The sequence below is a fragment of the Nerophis lumbriciformis genome, linkage group LG28, assembly GCF_033978685.3.
Source record: "Nerophis lumbriciformis linkage group LG28, RoL_Nlum_v2.1, whole genome shotgun sequence".
In the NCBI taxonomy this organism is placed as follows: Eukaryota; Metazoa; Chordata; class Actinopteri; order Syngnathiformes; family Syngnathidae; genus Nerophis; species Nerophis lumbriciformis.
In genome coordinates this window covers 25,319,480-25,342,566 of record NC_084575.2, presented here as the reverse complement: position 1 = coordinate 25,342,566, position 23,087 = coordinate 25,319,480, and the positions used below count along the sequence as shown (strand labels likewise).

The following is a 23,087-nucleotide window of genomic DNA, read 5'->3' as shown; positions in this document are numbered from 1 at the left end:
ACAAACGTCCAATTTCTTGCCACTTTCGCATCTTTGGGCCACTGGTGCAACTTGAATCCGTCCCTGTTCGTGTTGTTACACCCTCCGACAACACACCGACGAGGCATGATGTCTCCAAGGTACGGAAAACAGTCGAAAAAAACGGAAAATAACAGAGCTGATTTGACCCGGTGCTTCCCGAGTTGTGACGTCATCGCTCCGAGAGCGAATAATAGAAAGGCGTTTAATTCGCCAAAATTCACCCATTTAGAGTTCGAAAATCAGTTAAAAAAATCTATGGTCTTTTTTCTGCAACATCAAGGTATATATTGACGCTTACATAGGTCTGGTGATAATGTTCCCTTTTAAAATAAAGCCAACAATAAAAAATGTTGTGGTCCCCTTTATTTAGAAAAGTACCGAATAGTATCGAATCCTACTCTATAGCAATGCTTACCATGGTATCGATACAATCGATGATTGGATCGATGCTCCCATTCTTGATACCAAATCAGCCTTCAGTTTATAGAAACGAAAAAAGTAATTGTAGCTTGGAATTGAAAATACGCGTCGGGTCGGCAGGATTTTAACTGGATGCGTTGCCTGTGCTGTGTTTAAGAGGTCACTTAGCACTCCAGCACACACCTTTCACACAGACCGTTAATTGGAAGCGTGACACCTTATTATCTCTTCCCGCCTGCGGGGCTGTGATCACACCGGATGTGTTTGAGCTTTGATGGGAACACGTACCTGTCACAGGAGTCGACAACTCCCCCCGGGCACACGGGGAAATTAACTGGTGTTGCGTTCATGGAAATTTGCATAGTCTCCTGTGTCAGGTCCTGAAGTCTGAGAGTCTGGCTACATTTTACACCTTTTTGGCCAGCAGCAGTCTGACTTTAAGTAATAATTGTGATTGTTTTAATTGATTTCCTTGTCAAATTAATAACGGAGTTTATTAATTTCTAACTAGCCTCTGGGTGGCTCTGCAGTTTCTGATTCAAGTGAGACGTCTGCATAGACTTCATACTACGAGCTCCCTGACTCGTTCCATTTTCCAATCCGGGACCAAATTAAATTAAGATATGATGTTTTTCCCATTTAAAAATGATTATTCCATTTTTCAGTTTGTCCTTCATTCTGTCGTTATTCAGGCATCCTCCTGGGCATGAATACTTTGACCCCAATGACTTCCTGGACGGCATCAATCAGGACATAGAACGTGAAGAGCTAGAATATGAGGTAAGCATCATGTCGAGGCACTGAATTACTTTTCAAACTTGAAACTATTGCACTCAAATGCGTGTCAATACAGTTTGCTTATGGATGGATGGATCTTTATTGTCATTGCACTAAAAAATTACATTTTCAGTGCATACCTGTCCAAGATCAGTGTCAGGTTCAAACACCATGCAGAGACAGAGTTCAATTTAGCTCATGAGGAGAACGCATGGAGCTGAACACTTAGTCACAGTCTCGCCCTACGCTCTAAGGTTCATCTCCCGCGTCCCTCTTTTTATTCAGAGTTCCATAGTCAACATCACTGAGGCCGCCTCTAAAAGGAGTGGTCACATATACAAACCCCGTTTCCATATGAGTTGGGAAATTGTGTTGGATGTAAATATAAACGGAATACAATGATTTGCAAATCCTTTTCAACCATTATTTAGTTGAATATGCTACAAAGACAACATATTTGATGTTCACACTGATAAACTTTTTTTTTTTTTGGCAAATAATCATTAACTTTAGAATTTGGTGCCAGCAACACGTGACAAAGAAGTTGGGAAAGGTGGCAATAAATACTGATAAAGTTGAGGAATGCTCATCAAACACTTATTTAAGAACATCCCACAGGTTAACAGGCAAATTGGGAACAGGTGGGTGCCATGATTGGGTATAAAAGTAGATTCCATGAAATGCTCAGTCATTCACAAACAAGGATGGGGCGAGGGTCACCACTTTGTCAACAAATGCGTGAGCAAATTGTTGAACAGTTTAGGAAAAACCTTTCTCAACCAGCTATTGCAAGGAATTTAGGGATTTCACCATCTACGGTCCGTAATATCATCAAAGGGTTCAGAGAATCTGGAGAAATCACTGCACGTAAGCAGCTAAGCCCGTGACCTTCGTTCCCTTAGGCTGTACTGCATCAACAAGCGACATCAGTGTGTAAAGGATATCACCACATGGGCTCAGGAACACTTCAGAAACCCACTGTCAGTAACTACAGTTGGTCGCTACATCTGTAAGTGCAAGGTAAAACTCTCCTATGCAAGGCGAAAACTGTTTATCAACAACACCCAGAAACGCCGTCGGCTTCGCTGGGCCTGAGCTCATCTAGGATGGACTGATACAAAGTGGAAAAGTGTTCTGTGGTCTGACAAGTCCACATTTCAAATTGTTTTTGGAAACTGTTGACGTCGTGTCCTCCGGACCAAAGAGGAAAAGAACCATCTGGATTGTTCTAGGCGCAAAGTTGAAAAGCCAGCATGTGTGATGGTATGGGGGTGTGTTAGTGCCCAAGACATGGGTAACTTGCCCCATTAATGCTGAAAGATACATACAGGTTTTGGAGCAACATATGTTGCCATCCAAGCAACGTTACTATGGACGCCCCTGCTTATTTCAGCAAGACAATACCAAGCCACGTGTTACATCAAAGTGGCTTCATAGTAAAAGAGTGCGGGTACTAGACTGGCCTGCCTCTAGTCCAGACCTGTTTCCCATTGAAATTGTGTGGCGCATCATGAAGCCTAAAATACCACAACGGAGACCCCCGGACTGTTGAACAACTTAAGCTGTACATCAAGCAAGAATGGGAAAGAATTCCACCTGAGAAGCTTAAAAAAATGTGTCTCCTCAGTTCCCAAACGTTTACTGAGTGTTGTTAAAAGGAAAGGCCATGTAACACAGTGGTGAACATGCCCTTTCCCAACTACTTTGGCACGTGTTGCAGCCATGAAATTCTAAGTTAATTATTATTTGCAAAAAAAAAATAAAGTTTATGAGTTTGAACATCAAATATCTTGTCTTTGTAGTGCATTCAATTGAATATGGGTTGAAAGGGATTTGCATTGTATTCCGTTTATATTTACATCTAACACAATTTCCCAACTCATATGGAAACGGGGTTTGTATTATGCAAAGCAGGTCCAGGACGCACAGTATGTGACGGAATGTGCTGGGGTCCTTGTGATTTCGCCTTGTCCCCGCTTCGTCTGCGTGTTGTCATCTTATCTTCGTTGAGGTCCTTGAAGTCTCTGCTTCGTCTGCGTGCTGTCATCTTATCTTCGTTGAGGTCGTTGAAGTCCTTGGCTGTTAGCGGGCTAAAACAAAGATATGGCTGAGGCCACCCCTCAGACAAGAAGTTTTGTCCTTGCATAGATTAGAAAAGTCTAACTTGAGCACAATAGCTAATAACTAAAGCAACGGACTATAAGCATACCAAAGTTAGTGTGATAATATATACATGTCCACCCCAGGGCAGCTGTGGTTACAAATGTAGCTTACCACCACCAGGTGTGAATGAATGATGGGTTCCCACTTTTCTGTGAGCGCTTTGAGTATCTAATAATAGAAAAGCGCAATATAAAATCTAATCCATTATTATTTTTATAATTATAATTATTCTAACAATCAGACATACAGTTACAGGGTAGACAGAACGAGAACATGGATCGGGTCGCTACGGGGGCGTAAAAAAGGTAAGAAAAATGGTAAACATCGGGGGAAGAGGGCAAGGGAAAAAGTCCCAAACTAAACTCCTATCAGGGGGCTTAATTTGAGACCAGGAATAAAAACCTTGAGCAAAGCAGATATACTGTACATATTATGACACACAATTCAAGACTTGCAACGAGGGGGATCGCTGCACTGTCATTTTGGAAAAATCTCGAAGCAACGACTTTGTCAGGTCGTTCACAATCATTATGAGAGACAAGAACACATTGTCTTTTGAAGCTGAATATACAGAGGATGAACTGCTGGTTCTGGTAGCGAGCACGAAGGAATAGTGAGACATTGGAGCAGACGGTAGCCGAGAGAGTGAGGTAAAAGTGACGACTCTATAATTGTGGATCTTGGAGAAGAGCTATTTTGACATGAATGGAGTGCTTACCCAAATAAACCGGAAAAAAACTGTCTCCGGCAAGCTGGACCAAACGCACAACTGTCCACCGAGTGAGTCACACTTTAATGATTGATCATAATCATGTACTGTAGTGTTATTACAACTACAGTACATATGCTGTCTGGCTTGCTGTGTACAAACAAAACATGAAATGTTGGCTGATACTTTACAGATACTGTAATATGATGATGTTTTTCAGTCAGTACAGATTAGTGTCCTATCGCATTGTTGTGCATTAAAAAGCTTGCTTATCTCTTCCCGTAGCACGCCGATGTTTTACTACGCTGGAAAAGTAGTTTTACGATAACAATGTTGCTCCAGCTTGGTTATTATACAGGTTACGGAACATGAATTAAGTATTGGTGATGGTTTTTAAATGCATTTTTTAAATGATTTAGAGGTAGAATTAGAGATGTCCGATAATAGGTTTTTTGCCGATATCCGATATCCCGATATTGTCCAACTCTTAATTACCGATTCCGATATCAACCGATACCGATGTATATACAGTCGTGGAATTAACACATTATTATGCCTAATTTTGTTGTGATGCCCCGCTGGATGCATTAGACAATGTAACAAGGTTTTCCAAAATAAATCAACTCAAGTTATGGAAAAAAAAAATGCCAACATGGCACTGCCATATTTATTATTGACAAAGTGCATTATTTTTGTTAACATGCCTCAAAACAGCAGCTTGGAATTTGGGACATGCTCACCTCATGCTGAGAGAGCATGAGGTGGGCGGGGTTTGGGGGGGTAATATTGTAGCGTCCCGGAAGAGTTAGTGCTGCAAGGGATTCTGGGTATTTGTTCTGTTGTGTTACGGTGCGGATGTTCTCCCGAAATGTGTTTGTCCTTCTGTTTGGTGTGGGTTCACAGTGTGGCGCATATTTGTAACAGTGTTACAGTTGTTTATACGGCCACCCTCAGTGTGACCTGTATGGCTGTTGACCAAGTATGAATTCCATTCACTTGTGTGTGTGTGAAAAGCCGTAGATATTATTTGATTGGGCCGACACGCAAATGCAGTGCCTTTAAGGCACGCCCCCAATATTGTTGTCTGGGTGGAAATCGGGAGAAATTCGGGAGAATGGTTGCCCCGGGATGGGCACTGAAATTCGGGAGTCTCCCGGGAAAATCAGGAGGGTTGGCAAGTATGACTGGGAGACGCAACTGCTCTATACTTCTCCCTACGTCCGTGTACCACTCCGTACAGCGGCGTTTTAAAAAGTCATAAATTTTACTTTTTGAAACCGATACCGATAATTTCCGATATTACACTTTAAAGCATTTATCGGCTGATAATATCGGCAGTCCGATGTTATCGGACATCTCTAGGTAGAATTGATAGCTCCCATTAGATGCATCCACCTACAATGTGACGATTTTTATATGTTAGAAAGTGAAAAAAACCAAAAACTTTTGTCTTCTTGTCTCTCATAATGATTGTGAACGATAGGTAAAATTAGGTAATGTGCAAATTCAGCAGTTTTCTAAATAGTTTTTTAAATTCTTCATAATGGGCTTCACCTGACCACACGTCACTGATCTACGCAACATCAACAAATGGTTCGTTGTTCCATAAAAGCCACGGCTCGCCTCTGTGTCTCCAGTCAATGGCCCAATACTTACCGATTTGGAGTCCCGACAGGACTCAAGTTGCCCCGGTTTTGCCGCAGCAGATGCACTATGGCGACATGGTTCCGTATTAGTGACAGGGCCTCATAAGTCTTCCACGGAAGGCGGATAATTAGATGGCGCAGATAATAGATCAGCGGTGACGAATCTGTGGATGCACGCTAACAATGCCTGGATGAGACCATAATGTAGCCCTGGGGGTCACCCACCCCCCCAATGGGTAATAATGAGTGATGTCCATGGACGGCCTATGAGGGGGACGAGCGGGAAGGTGAAGTTCAGGTCGGCAGATGGGGAGCAGCGGAACATCGACTGACCTGACAGTGTATAATGATAGCGATTCTCCCCAGTTGGATTATTATCAGTTCCATTAAACATCCTGTGACTCTGCTGTGCTCGTTAGTTTGGCATCCATCTTTAGTGTATTCAATTGTGTTCATTGAAACAAGTAAAATGTTCTGGATTTATTTGTCTCAGACATGCATTGATTAGAGGTGTCCCGATCCTACACGGATTTTTAATATCAGTCCGATAGCGGCAGAAAAAAGCAAGTATCGGATGATATCGACTTGCATCTAAAAGCTCCGATATAAACGTTTACTTGCTTGACATCTAAATGTCCTAAAAAGATCCTGCTCCATAATTGACCAAAGAACCACCATTACATGGTATGTAGACCACAACAGTGACGTGCAGTCATGGAAAGAAGAAAAATGTAAAAAGAAAAAAAATTAATTAAATTGTTATATGTATCCAGTGATTATACTATAAAGTTATTTTCCATTTAACTTCACCAGTTTTAGATTATTTTTTATTCAAAATCGCAGAATTTTCACATTTGCCGTTCAAATACTGAGAAGAGACGGTGCGGTGATCAGCAGCCAGTTGAGGCACGTCACTCAGTGCCTCAACATGGATTCCGGACTCGGCTAACTGCTGGCCTGCTGTGCAGTGAGACTGTATTGCTATATGAATTATATTATACATTTCCATCGTTTAGTTAGCTGAGGTATATAATGTACAGTGTATTTTGTCAACAACTGTATGTGTGTAACGTATTTCTTGTGCTGAGCGATCATAAAACGGCTGCAAAAGACGCACTGGCTGAGGCTCCAGTAGCCCCGCCTCCTGCACCCCCGCCGTAGAATTGTTATATCAACTAAAGCCCTCACTTAAACTTTCCACGTGCAAGATTGAATCTATTTAAAAAAGTTATTTCATAAGAAGCCAAAAAGTGCAAAAACAATAATGTTCGTGTTGGAGGAGTTGTGAATGACTGCAGGGCCACAACATTAGGTACACCTGCAGACTGCAGGTGTATATAATTCACAACTCCTCCAACACGAACATTATTGTTTTTGCACTTTTTGGCTTCTTATTAAATAACTTTTGTAACCTATTTTCATGGGCTTTCCTCTTTGTGATGTTAAGTTCCTGTTATGCGCTGTTATACAGTATATGCCTCGAGCTCTTATTTTGAAGGCGCTAAGAGCGGAAGTGATGACATGGGGTGGAGCGGCAGTTTTTGAAAGAAGGTAAATAAAGTGGTCCTCGTGTAAACTGGAGCCTCCGTGTTTGTTATTTTGTAGTTTCATACAGTATAGGCGACATTTATAAACCCTCCGTTACACTTTTTTAAATAGATTCAATCTTGCACGTGGAAAGTTTAAGTGAGGGCTTTAGTTGCGGCGCATGGACTTAATTTGTAAGTAAAGGTAAGACCATAATAACGTTTTTTTTATTAAATGTGCTTTTTTGTGTGCTACAGTTTGTATGTGTAAAGTTAAAGTTAAGTTAAAGTACCAATGATTGTCACACACACACTAGGTGTAATGAAATGTGTCGTCTGCATTTGACCCATCCCCTTGTTCACCCCCTGGGAGGTGAGGGGAGCAGTGGGCAGCAGCGGCGCCGTGCCCGGGAATCATTTTTGGTGATTTAACCCCCAATTCCAACCCTTGATGCTGAGTGCCAAGCAGGGAAGAATGCTGGTATGAGCTTTTAAACATAACCCGTTAACTGCTGCCAATCAAATGGTGAATAAGATACTCTTTAGGGTTCATATGTTTGTAAATCTGACTGTGATGAAGTCAGTGCCTCACCAGCCATCAACCTCACCGCACGTCACTGGACCACAACATAGTGTTTTCAATTTAGAAAAAAAATCATAATATGACCCTTTTAATGCGCCTTATAATCCGGTGTATGAAAAAAGACCTGACTAGACCCGCCCATCGGCAGTGCGCCTTTCAATCCGGTGCGCCCTATGGCCCGAAAAATACGCTATATGTATTTGCTAACACACATCCTGGAGCTTCGACCCGCTTTTGTGCGTCGACCCCTGACGGAGGCCTCATCCTGCCCTTTAGAACGACACGGCTGCTATCGGTACCTGGATCTAGCAGATTACAGGTGTTGACAAGTGGAAGCGGGACCACGTCCGCCTTCTGTTCGCCGCATCGTTCCTCATTCTGTCACCGAGCCTCTCAGCAAGCCAATGGCCGCTCTGTGTTTAGCGGCGAGATTAATCGCAGTGATTGACTCACTCCGTTTCGGAGTCGACACTTTCCCGCTCGATGGTTCGTGACAAATGTGTTTGACTTCTTACTGGACGTTAATGTGAGCTAAATATGTGTCGACAGGAGGTAGATCTGTACCGAGCCAACGTCCAGGAGAAGCTGGGCCTGACGATCTGCTACAGGACTGACGACGAGGACGAAGCTGGGATCTATATCAGTGAGGTATACCGAGAAGATGTCACTTTTATCTACTTTTTTCCAGATTTGTACACTTTGAAATGAAGTGAATTATATATTAAGAAACCCATTATTAAGCTACGTTTACACCAGTGTCTTAGGAAAAGTGTCTTGCCCAAGACTTAGACTTAGACAAACTGTATTGATCCACAAGGGAAATTGATGGTGGAAGCTGGATTCGAACCAGGAACCCCCAAGTTTCTGGTCGGCCGCTCTATCATCTGAGCCACGCGTTATTCTATTTTTCAGTGTTCAACTTCATCCTTTAAACCTGGCTTCAAAATTATTGTTGTTGGAGAAACAAGTCATTGGCAGGACGACCCGCCAAAAAACTGCTTCTGTCCCCAGGATGGTGTGGCATTGGACTCAAAGCAGAGCTGCTTTAGAGACGAATAGAGTTGGTTGTCACATTTTTTTAATCTTGTGTGAATTGACCGTCATTAAGACATCTTTCAACTAAGAAGGTAAATGCCCTAGCTCCCAATAGTAAAAATCCTTGGAAAAAATCCTGAATCCAGAGATCCAGATCAAAAAACTGCTTCTGTCCCAAGGATGGTGTGGCATTGGACTCAAAGCAGAGCTGCTTTAGAGAAGAATAGAGTTGGTTGTCACATTTTTCAATCTAGAGTGAATTGACCGTCTTTAAGACATCTTTCAACTAAGAAGGCAAATCTAAGAGTGCAGACCTCTGCCATGCCCTAGCTTCCAATAGTTGAAATCCTTTGAAAAAATCCTGAATCCAGTGATCCAGATCAAAAAACAGTTTCTGTCCACAGGAAGGTGTGGTATTGGACTCAAAGCAGAGCTGCTTTAGAGAAGAATAGAGTTGGTTATCACATTTTTCTAATCTAGTGTGAATTGACCGTCATTAAGACATCTTTCAACTAAGAAGGCAAATCTGAGAGTGCAGACCTCTACCATGCCCTAGCTCCCAATAGTAAAAATCCTTTGAAAAAATCATTGGATCCAGATCAAAAAACGGCTTCTGTCCCCAGAATGGTGTGGCATTGAACTAAAAGCAGAGCTGCTTTAGAGAAGAATAGAGTTGGTTGTCACATTGTTTAATCTTGTGTGAATTGACCGTCATTAAGACATCTTTCAAATAAGAAGGCAAATCTGAGAGTGCAGACCTCTGCTATACCCTAGCTCCCAATAGTAAAAATGTTTAGAAAAAATCCTAAATCCAGTGTTTCAGATCAAAAAACTGCTTCTGTCCCCAGGATGGTGTGGCATTGAACTAAAAGCAGAGCTTTTTTAGAGAAGAATAGAGTTGGTTGTCACATTTTTTAATTTAGAGTGAATTGACCATCTTTAAGACATCTTTCAACTAAGAAGGCAAATCTGAGAGTGCAGACCTCTGCCAAGCCCTAGCTCCCAATAGTAAAAATCCTTTGGAATAAATCCTGAATCCAGTGATCCAGATCAAAAAACTGCTTCTGTCCCCAGGATGATGTAGCATTGGACTCAAAGCAGAGATGCTTTAGAGAAGAATAGAGTTGGTTGTCACATTTTTTAATCTAGTGTGAATTGACCATCATTTAGACATATTTCAACTAAGAAGGCAAATCTGAGAGTGCAGACCTCTGCCAAGCCCTAGCTCCCAATAGTAAAAATCCTTTGATAAAATCCTGAATCCAGAGATCCAGATCACCCCCAAAATGTAATCACTTGGTCCTGACATTTCCTGAAAGTTTCAACGAAAGAGGCCTAGCTTTTTGAGCTATGTTGCTAATAAATTTAAATAAACGTAGTGAACCTTATGGTCAGTCCTCCACTCTGTTTGTCTCTGCGGGTGGAGACAGGCAGGCTAGCATACACACACAGAGGTTCGGCTTGTAACGTAAACGTAAGGTAGTAGAAATAATCCGGACCCACCCCCAAAATCGAATAACTTGTCCCTTATTTCGTATTTCTGATATTTCCTAAACGTTGCATCAAAATCCGCCTATACCTTTTTGAGCTGTGTTGTTAACTGCTAACTGTAACGGAGTGCCACGTGTACTTTTGTAAACCTCCCTGACACCCGGAGAGCTTACGCCAGGACACCTTGACAGCTACGGCTTTTAGCTCAGTCCCTAGTGTGCTCGTCTCTCATTCAGGAACGTTGTCACATTCTGACAACCAAACCCGTCGCGGGGTTAACAGTCAAACACTACGGGGGTTATTTGTCACAATGTTATTGTAACGGTGAACGTCTTTTTCAAAAAGACAAGAAGGCACGATTGTAGCTGAGATAGGCTCCAGCGCCCCCCGCAACCCTGAACGGGACAAGCGGTAGAAAATGGATGGATGGAAGTAGGGATGATGTTTGATAAGAAATTATCGAGTTCGAGCCCATCATCGAATCCTCTTATCGAACCGATTCCTTATCGATTCTCTTATCGAATCCAGATAGGTTGTTGTATATGGAAAAAAACACAATATTTGGTTTAACAAAAGCTTACTTTTATTTTATAAGAAAAAAATAAAATAAAATAAATAAATAAATATTGACTGTTACCCCCCTAAAAAATTAAATAAATAAATATTGACTGTTGTTACCCAAAGTATATTAAGTGGGATTTTTCAAAAAAAAAAATATATATACAGTAACACAAAAACAACCTGTCTCTGTGATCACTATAGGTGAATAGCCATGCCTCGAGGCGTTTTTTCCGGTCCATTATTTTTGCTGCTTGTGGGACATCACAGGAAATGACATAGCTCAGTCTAATGACTGAGCTACGTCATTTCCTGTGATGTCCCACAGGGCATTTCTTGTGGGACGGGATTCGTTCCCAGGGATTCGAATAAAGAACCAACTCTTTTTCTTTACTATAGTGGCCTCGATAACGGGAACCGGTTCTCAAAAAGGGAATCGAGTCCATGGAATCGGTTCTTTTCTTATCGAACGGTTCTTTTCTTATCAAACAACTGTTATGAATTCATTATGTAAATATTTACAATTTTGACATAAAAACCTCAATTTAAATGACTTTACTCTAGAGAATACTATGTCGGTGAGCTCTGTTTTTGATGCCATAAAATCCCACACTACAATCTGAGAGACAGTGCCCTCTGGTGGTGAGATATGAGCGTGGCAACCAACTCGTGTGACAACTTATCCATTTCTCCCTTGCGCTGTCCCAACAAAAGCTTCTTTTCGAGAGCTTCTTTGAGCAATGCAGTGTGATATTTGTATGCTATTTTTTTCAATGCAAAGCATATTAATTCCTAGGGATGGGAATTTGATCAGATTTCCCCGGTTCCGATTCACTTTTGATTCTGCTTAAAGATAATGTGCCATGAGATCCAGTCTGGTGTGCCGTGGGAGATTATCTAATTTCACCTATTTGGGTTAAAAATATTTTTTGCAAACCAGTAATTATAGTCTGCAAATTATGTGTTGTTGTTGAGTGTCGGTGCTGTCTAGAGCTCGGCAGAGTAACCGTGTAATACTCTTCCATATCAGTAGGTGGCAGCCGGTAGCTAATTGCTTTGTAGATGTCGGTAACAGCCGGAGGCAGCGTGCAGGTAAAAAGGTATCTAATGCTTAAACCAAAAATAAACAAAACGTGAGTGCCCCTAAGAAAAGGTATTGAAGCTTAGGGAAGGCTATGCAGAACGAAACTAAAACTGAACTGGCTACAAAGTAAAAAAAACCAGAATGCTGGACGACAGCAAAGACTTACTGTGGAACAAAGACGGCGTCCACAATGTATATCCGAATATGACATGACAATCAACAATGTCCCCACAAAGAAGGATAAAAACAAGTGAAATATTCTTGATTGCTAAAACAAAGTAGATGCGGGAAATATCGCTCAAAGGAAGACATGAAACCGCTACAGGGAAATACCAAAAAAAGAGAAAAAGACACCTAAATAGGAGCTAAAACACTACACACAGGAAAACGGCAAAAAAATGGCGTGATGTGACAGTAGACCTGCGTTGAGACAATATTGATACATAGTTGGTTATGGTTTAAAGTCATATCCAACAATTGCGACAACGACTTTTTACTGTCCCCTGAGTTTCGTTTTTTTAATGATTTCTGCTGGTGGTGTGCCTCCGGATATTTTCAACGCAAAAAATGTGCCTTGTCTCAAAAAAGGTTGAAAAACACTGCCCTAGAGGTTCTCTAGTTGAGTCTTATTTAAAAAAGAGTGAATTAGCATCAATTGTGTGTAGTTTAGAGGTAGCATGACCTTACAAAGCCTACAGTGAGGTCTCCAGAGCCACCTTTGTAGTATATGTAAATAAATATAAGAAATTCATATTATTTTGTAATTTAATCATGTGCAAATTACACGTAACATTTAGTAACATGTGATATTAACTTATTACATGCAAAGTGAGATATGGCAAGCCTTTATTGGTTATAATTTTGATGTTTATGAAAACTGAAAATCTGTAAAAAAAAATGTAAGGCTTCAAAAACTGTCAGCCATAATAACAAATAAAGGCTTGCCATATCTCACTTTGCATGTAATGAGTTAATATCACAGATAAGTTTCACATTTGAAGTTAAACTGACGGGGGGGGCGGCGCTGTTGGGAGAGTGGCCGTGCAAGCAATCTGAGGGTTCCTGGTTCAATCCCCAGCTTCTACCAACCTCGTCACGTCTGTTGTGTCCTTTGAGCAAGACAGTTCACCCTTGCTCCTGATGGGTCGTGGTTAGCACCTTGCCTGGCAGCTTCCATCCCTATGAATTCCTTAGCATCAAACACGACTGAGAGAAATTTGGCGAGTAAAAAGTATCTCATGATTGTTGTGTATCGTTTCATTCTTATTGCAGATCGACCCGAACAGCATCGCAGCTAGAGATGGCCGAATTAGAGAGGGTGATAAAATCGTCCAGGTAAGACGTCTTAATTACGCTTTATAATTTAGTTGATGAGTACACTTTAATTTTGCTGTATTTTTTTTTTTTACAATTGCAATATTTCATCAGTTATTTTAATGATACTTTGCTTACGAGCTTTGGGTTTCACATGTATTTTTTCCCACTTTTACCATCTTTCTGTTTTGCATTAATTCATTGATTAATCTCAGGGGGGGGGAAAAAAACATAGTTTTATTGGAGAAAGGTGTTTATATTCTAACAGTTTATTATGATGTTTTTAAGATCAACGGCATCGAGATCCAAAACCGCGAAGATGCAGTTGTGCTGCTGACCAGTGAAGGGAACCAAAACATCTCTCTACTGGTTGCCAGACCAGAGATACAGGTCATTTAAATATTTAGTAAACTCCAAAATAAAATACTTATTTGTATGTCCGTGTACTTAAGTCCAACATCAAACGCAAACTATACACCATTTTTCTAAATGAGTTTGCTTCTGTGGAATATTCCTCCCTATTAATAAAGTATATGATCCCACAGCTGGATGAGGGCTGGATGGATGATGACAGGAATGACTTCTTGGATGACCTCCACATGGACATGCTGGAGCAGCAGCACCATCAGGCCATGCAGTTCACTGCCAGCAGGCTGCAGCAGGTATATGATTATTGACTATTTTACTGAATATGGGACAAGCAGTAGAAAATGGATGGATGGTACTTTTTCGTCACTTATTGTTTGTCTTTGGTACACTAATGTGTATATTATAGGCCATTGGTTCTTTGTTTTATTTTTGCAAATATATATATATATATATATATATATATATATATATATATATATATATATATATATATATATATATATATATATATATATATATATATATTGCTCTTTTTTATCTTTGGTATGAACATTATTATGTAAACTCAAAGTTATTGTTTTTTGTTGTTGCTATTTTTGTATTACAACATTTTTTATTATTGATCATGTTGTACTGCATTGCATACTTGCCAACCCTCCCGGTTGGTTTCATTAACGTCCTCCCAGCGCGGTAACAACACACAACAACAGCAGTCATGTTCTACCGTAAAGCAGTTCGTCTGCCGTAAACAGCAATGTTGTTGTAATATATTGAGTTGGAGGCAATAACCAGGCAAGGTGATGAAGTACGTCTCTTTACTGTAGAATTCAGAACAGACTCACACACTTGACGTCAGGTGCGCAAGACCACGTAAATCGTTGGCCAACCAAAAAGTAACCCCAGTACGCTATAGCCAACATTCACCAGGAGATGGCAACAGACAAACATAGATCACTCTATAACATTCCTCCCCTTTTAGAAATGGAGAAGTTCCTCAAAATAAATAAACAACCCAACCAAAAAATGCAGCAGCTCAATTAAAAAACTGTACTTAAGCCACATTCTTTTTTTTTTTTTAGTACTGAACTCTTAACCCTCATTTGTAAACAATAACATGCTTATTATACAAGCAGTATTTGTACACCTTTAACACAGATTTTTATACTGTCTTCAGAGATTCCGTTTTTTTGGTGGTACTCGAAACCTTTCTGGGTACCTGCGAAAGGGTGTTCAGCATGGTTCGAAAAATAGTGACAGAGAATAGAACAAGGATGGACAATTCAACCCGTAACTCAACAATGAGTAGATGAGTGTTATATGTGTGTTTGTGTGTAAATAATTGAACACTGAAATTCAAGTATTTATTTTACATATATATATATATATATATATATATATATATATATATATATATATATATATATATATATGATAAAATAATTATATATATATAGCTAGAATTCACTGAAAGTCAAGTATTTCTTTTCTATATGTATATATATATATATATATATATATATATATATATATATATATATATATATGAAATACTTGACTTGGTGAATTCTAGCTGTAAATATACTCCTCCCCTCTTAGCCACGCCCCCGTCCCACCCCCCACCTCCCGAAATCATTGTAATCTTTTGTTTTGTGATTGTGTCATGTTTTTTGCCTGGACCCCATGAAGAATAGTCTCCATTGCGGTGTAGACTAATGGGGATCCTTAATAAACTAAACTAAGCCAAAAACTAAATATGGTCACACACACATTCCATACATACGCGACACCACGGGTGTCAAACTCAAGGCCCGGGGGCCAGATCTGGCCCGCGACATCATTTTATCTGGCCCGCAAACCCCTGGAAATGAAATGTGTCAATAAAGTACTTAAAGGCCTACTGAAATGCGATTTTCTTATTTAAACGAGGATAGCAGGTCCATTCTATGTGTCATACTTGATCATTTCGCGATATTGCCATATTTTTGCTGAAAGGATTTAGTAGAGAACATCGACGATAAAGTTCGCAACTTTTGGTCGCTGATAAAAAAGCCTTGCCTGCACCGGAAGTAGCAGACGGGTAGCGTGACGTCACAGGTTGTGGAGCTCCTCACATCTGCACATTGTTTACAATCATGGCCACCAGCAGCGAGAGCGATTCAGACCGAGAAAGCGACGATTTCCCCATTAATTTGAGCGAGGATGAAAGATTTGTGGATGAGGAAAGTGAGAGTGAAGGACTAGAGGGCAGTGGGAGCGATTCAGATAGGGAAGATGCTGTGAGAGGCGGGTGGGACCTGATATTCAGCTGGGAATGACTAAAACAGTAAATAAACACAAGACATATATATACTCTATTAGCCACAACACAACCAGGCTTATATTTAATATGCCACAAATTAATCCAGCATAACAAACACCTCCTCCCTCCCGTCCATATAACCCGCCAATACAACTCAAACACCTGCACAACACACTCAATCCCACAGCCCAAAGTACCGTTCACCTCCCCAAAGTTAATACAGCACATATATTTCCCCAAAGTCCCCAAAGTTACGTACGTGACATGCACATAGCGGCACGCACGTACGGGCAAGCGATCAATTGTTTGGAAGCCGCAGCTGCATGCGTACTCACGGTACCGCGTCTGCGTATCCAACTCAAAGTCCTCCTGGTAAGAGTCTCTGTTGTGCCAGTTCTCCACAGGCCAATGGTAAAGCTTGACTGTCATCTTTCGGGAATGTAAACAATGAAACACCGGCTGTGTTATCCGGCACAACAGTCAGGGGGTGCATTCTACGGCGGGGGTGCGTTATCCGGCACAACACCTGCCGCAATACACCGCTTCCCACCTACAGCTTTCTTCTTTGCTGTCTCCATTGTTCATTGAACAAACTGCAAAAGATTCACCAACACAGATGTCCAGAATGCTGTGGAATTTTGCGATGAAAACAGACGACTTAATAGCTGGCCACCATGCTGTCCCAAAATGTCCTCTACAATCCGTGACGTCACGCACTGACGTCATCATACCGAGACGTTTTCAGCAGGATATTGCACGCGAAATTTTTAAAATTGCACTTTAGTAAGCAGTTGGCATGTGTTGCAATGTTAAGATTTCATCATTGATATATAAACTATCAGACTGCGTGGTCGGTAGTAGTGGGTTTCAGTAGGCCTTTAATATTTTCTCATTAAATGTAATGGATTTTTTGTCATTTTGACAGAAAAAATATATGTCCGCTTATTCTTGAAATTGCATACATTTTAAACTTTTTTAATAGTATCCATTATTGCAACAAATGTTACAGTATATTAACATAGTTTTTAAACATGTTTTTGTCTAAATAAAAATACTTAACTTTACAGCAAACTACCCATCAAATTAAGAAAAATGACAATAAATATTAAAATGTTCTTTACAGCATCCATCCATCCATTTTCTACCGCTTGTCCCTTTTGGGGTTGCGGGGGGTGCTGGAGCCTATCTCAGCTGCATTCGGGCGGAAGGCGGGGTACACCCTGGACAAGTATTACTGTAAATTGAAAAATAACTGCTACTGTTTTTTGCGTTTGACTGTAAAATCAATCAATGTTAAGCAATGTCACGAGTGTCTCAAAGGGCTGCACAAGCCACAACGACATCCTCGGCTCAGATCCCACATCAGGGCAAGAAAAAACTCAACCCAATGGGATAATAATGATAAACCTTGGAGGGGACCGCAGATGTGGGCACCCCCCCCCCCGGGCGACCGGTGCAATGAACGTTGAGTGGATCTAGCATAATATTGTGAGAGTCCAGTCCATAGTAGATCTAACATAATAGTGAGAGTCCAGTCCATAGTGGATCGAGCATAATATTGTGAGAGTCTATTCCATAGTGGATCCAACATAATAGTGAGAGTCCAGTCCATAGTGGATCTAACATAATAATGACAGTCCAGTCCATAGTGGATCTAACATAATAGTGAGAGTCCAGTCCATAGTGGATCTAACATAATATTGTGAGAGTCCAGTCCATAGTGGATCTAACATAATAGTGAGAGTCCAGTCCATAGTGGATCTAACATAATATTGTGAGAGTCCAGTCCATAGTGGATCTAACATAATAATGAGAGTCCAGTCCATAGTGGATCTAACATAATAGTGAGAGTCCAGTCCATAGTGGATCTAACATAATAGTGAGAATCCAGTCCATAGTGGATCTAACATAATAGTGAGAGTCCAGTCCATAGTGGATCTAACATAATATTGTGATAGTGTATTCCATAGTGGATCTAACATAATAGTGAGAGTCCAGTCCATAGTGGATCTAACATAATAGTGAGAGTCCAGTCCATAGTGGATCTAACATAATATTGTGAGAGTCCAGTCCATAGTGGATCTAACATAATAATGAGAGTCCAGTCCATAGTGGATCTAACATAATAGTGAGAGTCCAGTCCATAGTGGATCTAACATAATATTGTGATAGTGTATTCCATAGTGGATCTAACATAATAGTGAGAGTCCAGTCCATAGTGGATCGAGCATAATATTGTGAGAGTCTATTCCATAGTGGATCCAACATAATAGTGAGAGTCCAGTCCATAGTGGATCTAACATAATAATGACAGTCCAGTCCATAGTGGATCTAACATAATAGTGAGAGTCCAGTCCATAGTGGATCTAACATAATATTGTGAGAGTCCAGTCCATAGTGGATCTAACATAATAGTGAGAGTCCAGTCCATAGTGGATCTAACATAATATTGTGAGAGTCCAGTCCATAGTGGATCTAACATAATAATGAGAGTCCAGTCCATAGTGGATCTAACATAATAGTGAGAGTCCAGTCCATAGTGGATCTAACATAATAGTGAGAATCCAGTCCATAGTGGATCTAACATAATAGTGAGAGTCCAGTCCATAGTGGATCTAACATAATATTGTGATAGTGTATTCCATAGTGGATCTAACATAATAGTGAGAGTCCAGTCCATAGTGGATCTAACATAATAGTGAGAGTCCAGTCCATAGTGGATCTAACATAATATTGTGAGAGTCCAGTCCATAGTGGATCTAACATAATAATGAGAGTCCAGTCCATAGTGGATCTAACATAATAGTGGAGTCCAGTCCATTGTGGATCTAACATAATAGTGTGAGAGTCCAGTCCATAGTGGATCTAACATAATAATGAGAGTCCAGTCCATAGTGGATCTAACATAATATTGTGAGAGTCCAGTCCATAGTGGATCTAACATAATAGTGAGAGTCCAGTCCATAGTGGATCTAACATAATATTGTGATAGTGTATTCCATAGTGGATCTAACATAATAGTGAGAGTCCAGTCCATAGTGGATCTAACATAATAGTGAGAGTCCAGTCCATAGTGGATCTAACATAATATTGTGAGAGTTCAGTCCATAGTGGACCTAACATAATAGTGAGAGTCCAGTCCATAGTGGATCTAACATAATAGTGAGAGTCCAGTCCATAGTGGATCTAACATAATATTGTGACAGTCCAGTCCATAGTGGATCTAACATAATAATGTGAGAGTCCAGTCCATAGTGGATCTAGCATAATATTGTGAGAGTCCAGTCCATAGTGGATCTAACATAATAGTGAGAGTCCAGTCCATAGTGGATCTAACATAATAGTGAGAGTCCAGTCCATAGTGGATCTAACATAATAGTGAGAGTCCAGTCCATAGTGGATCTAACATAATAGTGAGAGTCCAGTCCATAGTGGATCTAACATAATATTGTGAGAGTCTATTCCTTAGTGGATCTAACATAATAGTGAGAATCCAGTCCATAGTGGATATAACATAATAGTGAGAGTCCAGTCCATAGTGGATCTAGCATAATATTTTGAGAGCCCTCAATGAAAACCAGTTTGACATTCCTGACACAGTCTCAGTGTGAGGAGGCAAAGCAGATCTATTAATCGGCGCTAATGATTGTGCCTGCTGGTGGATCAGCTGTTTAGATATGAAATGGTATTCTATTCATCAGCCAGTCTGGCTGGCGTCTGTTCGACAACAATAGTTACGTGTTGTGTGTTTGTACAGAAGAAGCACGAGGAGGACGGAGGCACCACTGACACGGCCACGCTTCTCTCCAATCACCACGAAAAGGACAGCGGAGTCGGCCGCACCGACGAGAGCACCCGCAACGATGAGAGTTCCGAGCAGGAGAACCTGGCCGACGACCAGACCACGTCCTGCAACACACTCAGCAGCTACAGGAAACTGACCTACAGCCAGGACACCCTGGGAAGCGCCGACCTGCCCTTCGGCGGCGACTACGCCGAGACCGACTTTCTCGGCATCCCGGCGGACGAATGTGAGCGCTTCAGAGAACTCCTGGAGCTCAAGTGCCAAATGAGAAACGTGGGAATTCAGAGCCTCTTCTGCCAAGGTGGCGGGGCAGGTCAGGACCAGGAAGTCGCGGACAAAGAGCTGGAGCTGCTCAATGAGGAGCTGCGTAACATCGAGCTGGAGTGCCTTAATATCGTCCGTGCCCACAAGATGCAGCAGCTCCGGGAGCAGTGCCGTGAATCCTGGATGCTCCACAACAGTGGCTTCCGTAACTACAATACTAGCATAGATGCACGCCGCCATGAGCTGTCGGATATCACAGAGATGCCGGAGAAATCGGATAAAGATAGCTCCAGCGCCTACAATACCGGGGAAAGCTGCCGAAGCACTCCTCTGACGTTGGAGCTGTCTCCAGACAACTCTCTGCGTCGTGGGACGGACGACCAGGGTCCGGCTGAGCCAACCGGCTCTAACGGCAGCCTGCTCAAATCTCCCCCGTCTCCTGTCCAGGAAGCTGGTGGCCCCAGCCGGAGCAAAGCCGGAGCAAAGGATCCAGAGTCTGTCCAAGTAGAAAATAAGGAAAAGATACTGGGAGAGTCCAGCAAAGCAGGGCGGAGCTATGCTCAGCCACGGTCCCCTTACAAGCACGCCCATATCCCCGCCCACGCCCAGCACTACCAGAGCTACATGCAGCTGATCCAGCAGAAATCGGCCGTAGAGTACGCCCAAAGCCAGATGAGCCTGGTCAGCATGTGCCGGGACCAGATCAGTTCCAGCGACCTGGTCCCAAAGATGGAGTGGAAAGTGAAGGTCCGAAGCGATGGCACCCGTTACATCACCAAGAGGCCCATTCGTGACAAGCTGCTGAGGGAACGAGCCCTGCGCATTCACGAGGAGCGCAGCGGCATGACCACGGACGACGACGCCATAAGCGAGCTGAAGATGGGCCGTTACTGGAGCAAGGAAGAGAGGAAGCAGCACGCAGTCCGTTCAAAGGAGCAGAGGCAACGCCGCGAGTTCATGAAGCAAAGTCGAGTCGATTGTCTAAAGGAGCAGGTCAGCGTGGAAGACAAAAAAGAACCCAACATCATCGAACTCAGCCACAAAAAGATGATGAAAAAGAGAAATAAGAAGATATTTGACAACTGGATGACCATCCAGGAACTGTTGACCCACGGTACCAAGTCCCCAGATGGTACGAAAGTTTACACCTCGCTATTGTCCGTGACCACGGTTTAGGTCCTGCTCTCCGTCGGACAGGACCGACAGGATGGGGATGAAGTGTAAATAGAACTCTACCAGTTGGGGTCGAGACTTCTGCTTCGTTCAATGTGGCAAAATGTTGTAAATAAGAAATAGGAAAGACTTTTATGGAGAGTTTCCACTGCTTTGGGGGTGAAAAAGCTTTGATTTGTCTGGACGTGGTTGTGGGGATGGTTCTGAAAAAAACTTTACCAAATGAATAACTTTTTCTACCTTTTGAATAATAAGCATACTTTTTTTTACTGAAAGTATGAAAAAAGTGCCATACATAAACAGCCAGCATTTACACTATTTTACATGATTTTGTTGTTACCATACTGTATATCTTTCATCAGTATTGTTCTGCTTTGCTTTTATGGAAAACAACAGTAGGAAGCAATCCTTTCCAAAAGGACTTTTTTGTAAATAAATGTTTGCAGCAAACCCAAGTTTTACCTTTTTTAATTTCCCTTTAAAATGGTGCTGATTCCTGAAAGTCTATACCGTCAGCCAAGTACCAATGTAGGAAACATCAAAGTGTACTTGCCTATTCTCAGGACATTGAAACTGGATTGTTCGTATCGTCTTAGAAGACATTTCGTCTCTCATTTGAACTCTCGATCGGTTCATGCTCACAGACATTAGGACGTCTCGAGTCTGAGAGGACGGTGAAGGATCTAAAGCATTTATCTTCTGTGGGTCGAACAAGGATAGGACAATTGTTCAATTTCTAGTGTACCGTATTTTCCAGACTATAAGGCACTTTAAAAATATATGTATTTTCTGAAAAGTCGACAGTTCGCCTTATAGCCCGATGCGCCTAATGTAAGGAATAAGTTTGGTTGAGCTTACCCACCACGAAGCTATTTTATTTGGTACATGGTGTAATGATAAGTGTGACCAGTAGATGGTAGTCAAACATAAGAGATAAGTGTAGGCACCACTCTGATGGCAATATGACTCAAGTAATCAACACCAACATTTTATATGTTCCATTGAAAATACAGAATATTACACAAAATGTTTTGGTACGACTTTGGTAAGCTATGAAGCCACACCGCTTGATGTGCTTCAACATACGAGTATTATTATGGTGTGTGTACAAGGTAAGACATATTATCTGGCGTTTTGTTTCGCAATATTATGCAAAAGCAACTTTTCTTACCTTCTGGTACCTGCTGATCTGTATTTGGGATCTGCATAAATCCTGAAAAATTGCGCGCCTCTGCCTTTGTAGTCTGTGCCGACACCGTAGTTAATAAGTTTCTTCTTTTTCTCTATCTTCTTGTTATGGGACATTCATCCTCCGCTGTTGCCATTTCTAATATAAAGTAGTGTAAAGTTCTTACTTATATCTGTCAGTAAACTCGCCATAAAAGCGCTAAAACATACCGGTGTCGTGAGTTTACATTATTCACCCAAGGAACTTTAGTTATTAGAGAGTTCCGGTCTGACGTTTTTTTTCACAGGACACATTTCAGTTGTTGTTTCCTGATGTGAAGATGCTGCTCTGTTATTGATTTAAGTAAAGTCTGAATGACTTTTGACGCTTCTTCCACTCCCGTCCTTGCACGCTACACCGCTACAACAAAGATGACGGGGAGAAGACGCTGCCGAAGGTGAGCCACGTAAATAAGACCACCCACAAAATGGCGCATCCTGAAGCGACTGTCAGAAAGATGATCTGTAAAACATAATCTATGCAACATTTTGACCAAAGAACTACCATCACATGTTATGTCGACCACAAGAAAGTGTATTCCATTTAGAAAAAAATAATACAAAAAATATGACCCCTTTAAAGCGCCCTATAATCCGGTGCGCCTTATATATGAAAAAAGATC

General features: G+C 41.4%; 1 protein-coding gene across 3 annotated transcripts in view; it reads left to right on the top strand.

Moving 5' to 3' along the window:
- pdzrn3b (PDZ domain containing RING finger 3b) overlaps positions 1–21,687 on the top strand; it is a 268,544-nt gene extending 246,857 nt beyond the window's left edge. For all 3 annotated transcript variants that reach the window (XM_061923958.1, XM_061923960.1, XM_061923959.1), the window contains 6 exons: positions 1,134–1,221; positions 8,395–8,493; positions 13,286–13,348; positions 13,616–13,717; positions 13,873–13,989; positions 19,753–21,687. In XM_061923958.1, the coding sequence (XP_061779942.1) occupies positions 1,134–1,221; positions 8,395–8,493; positions 13,286–13,348; positions 13,616–13,717; positions 13,873–13,989; positions 19,753–21,240 (1,957 nt within the window). In that variant the 3' untranslated portion in view covers positions 21,241–21,687. The remainder of the gene's footprint in view (positions 1–1,133; positions 1,222–8,394; positions 8,494–13,285; positions 13,349–13,615; positions 13,718–13,872; positions 13,990–19,752) is intronic.
- The last annotated feature ends 1,400 nt before the right edge of the window (positions 21,688–23,087 follow it).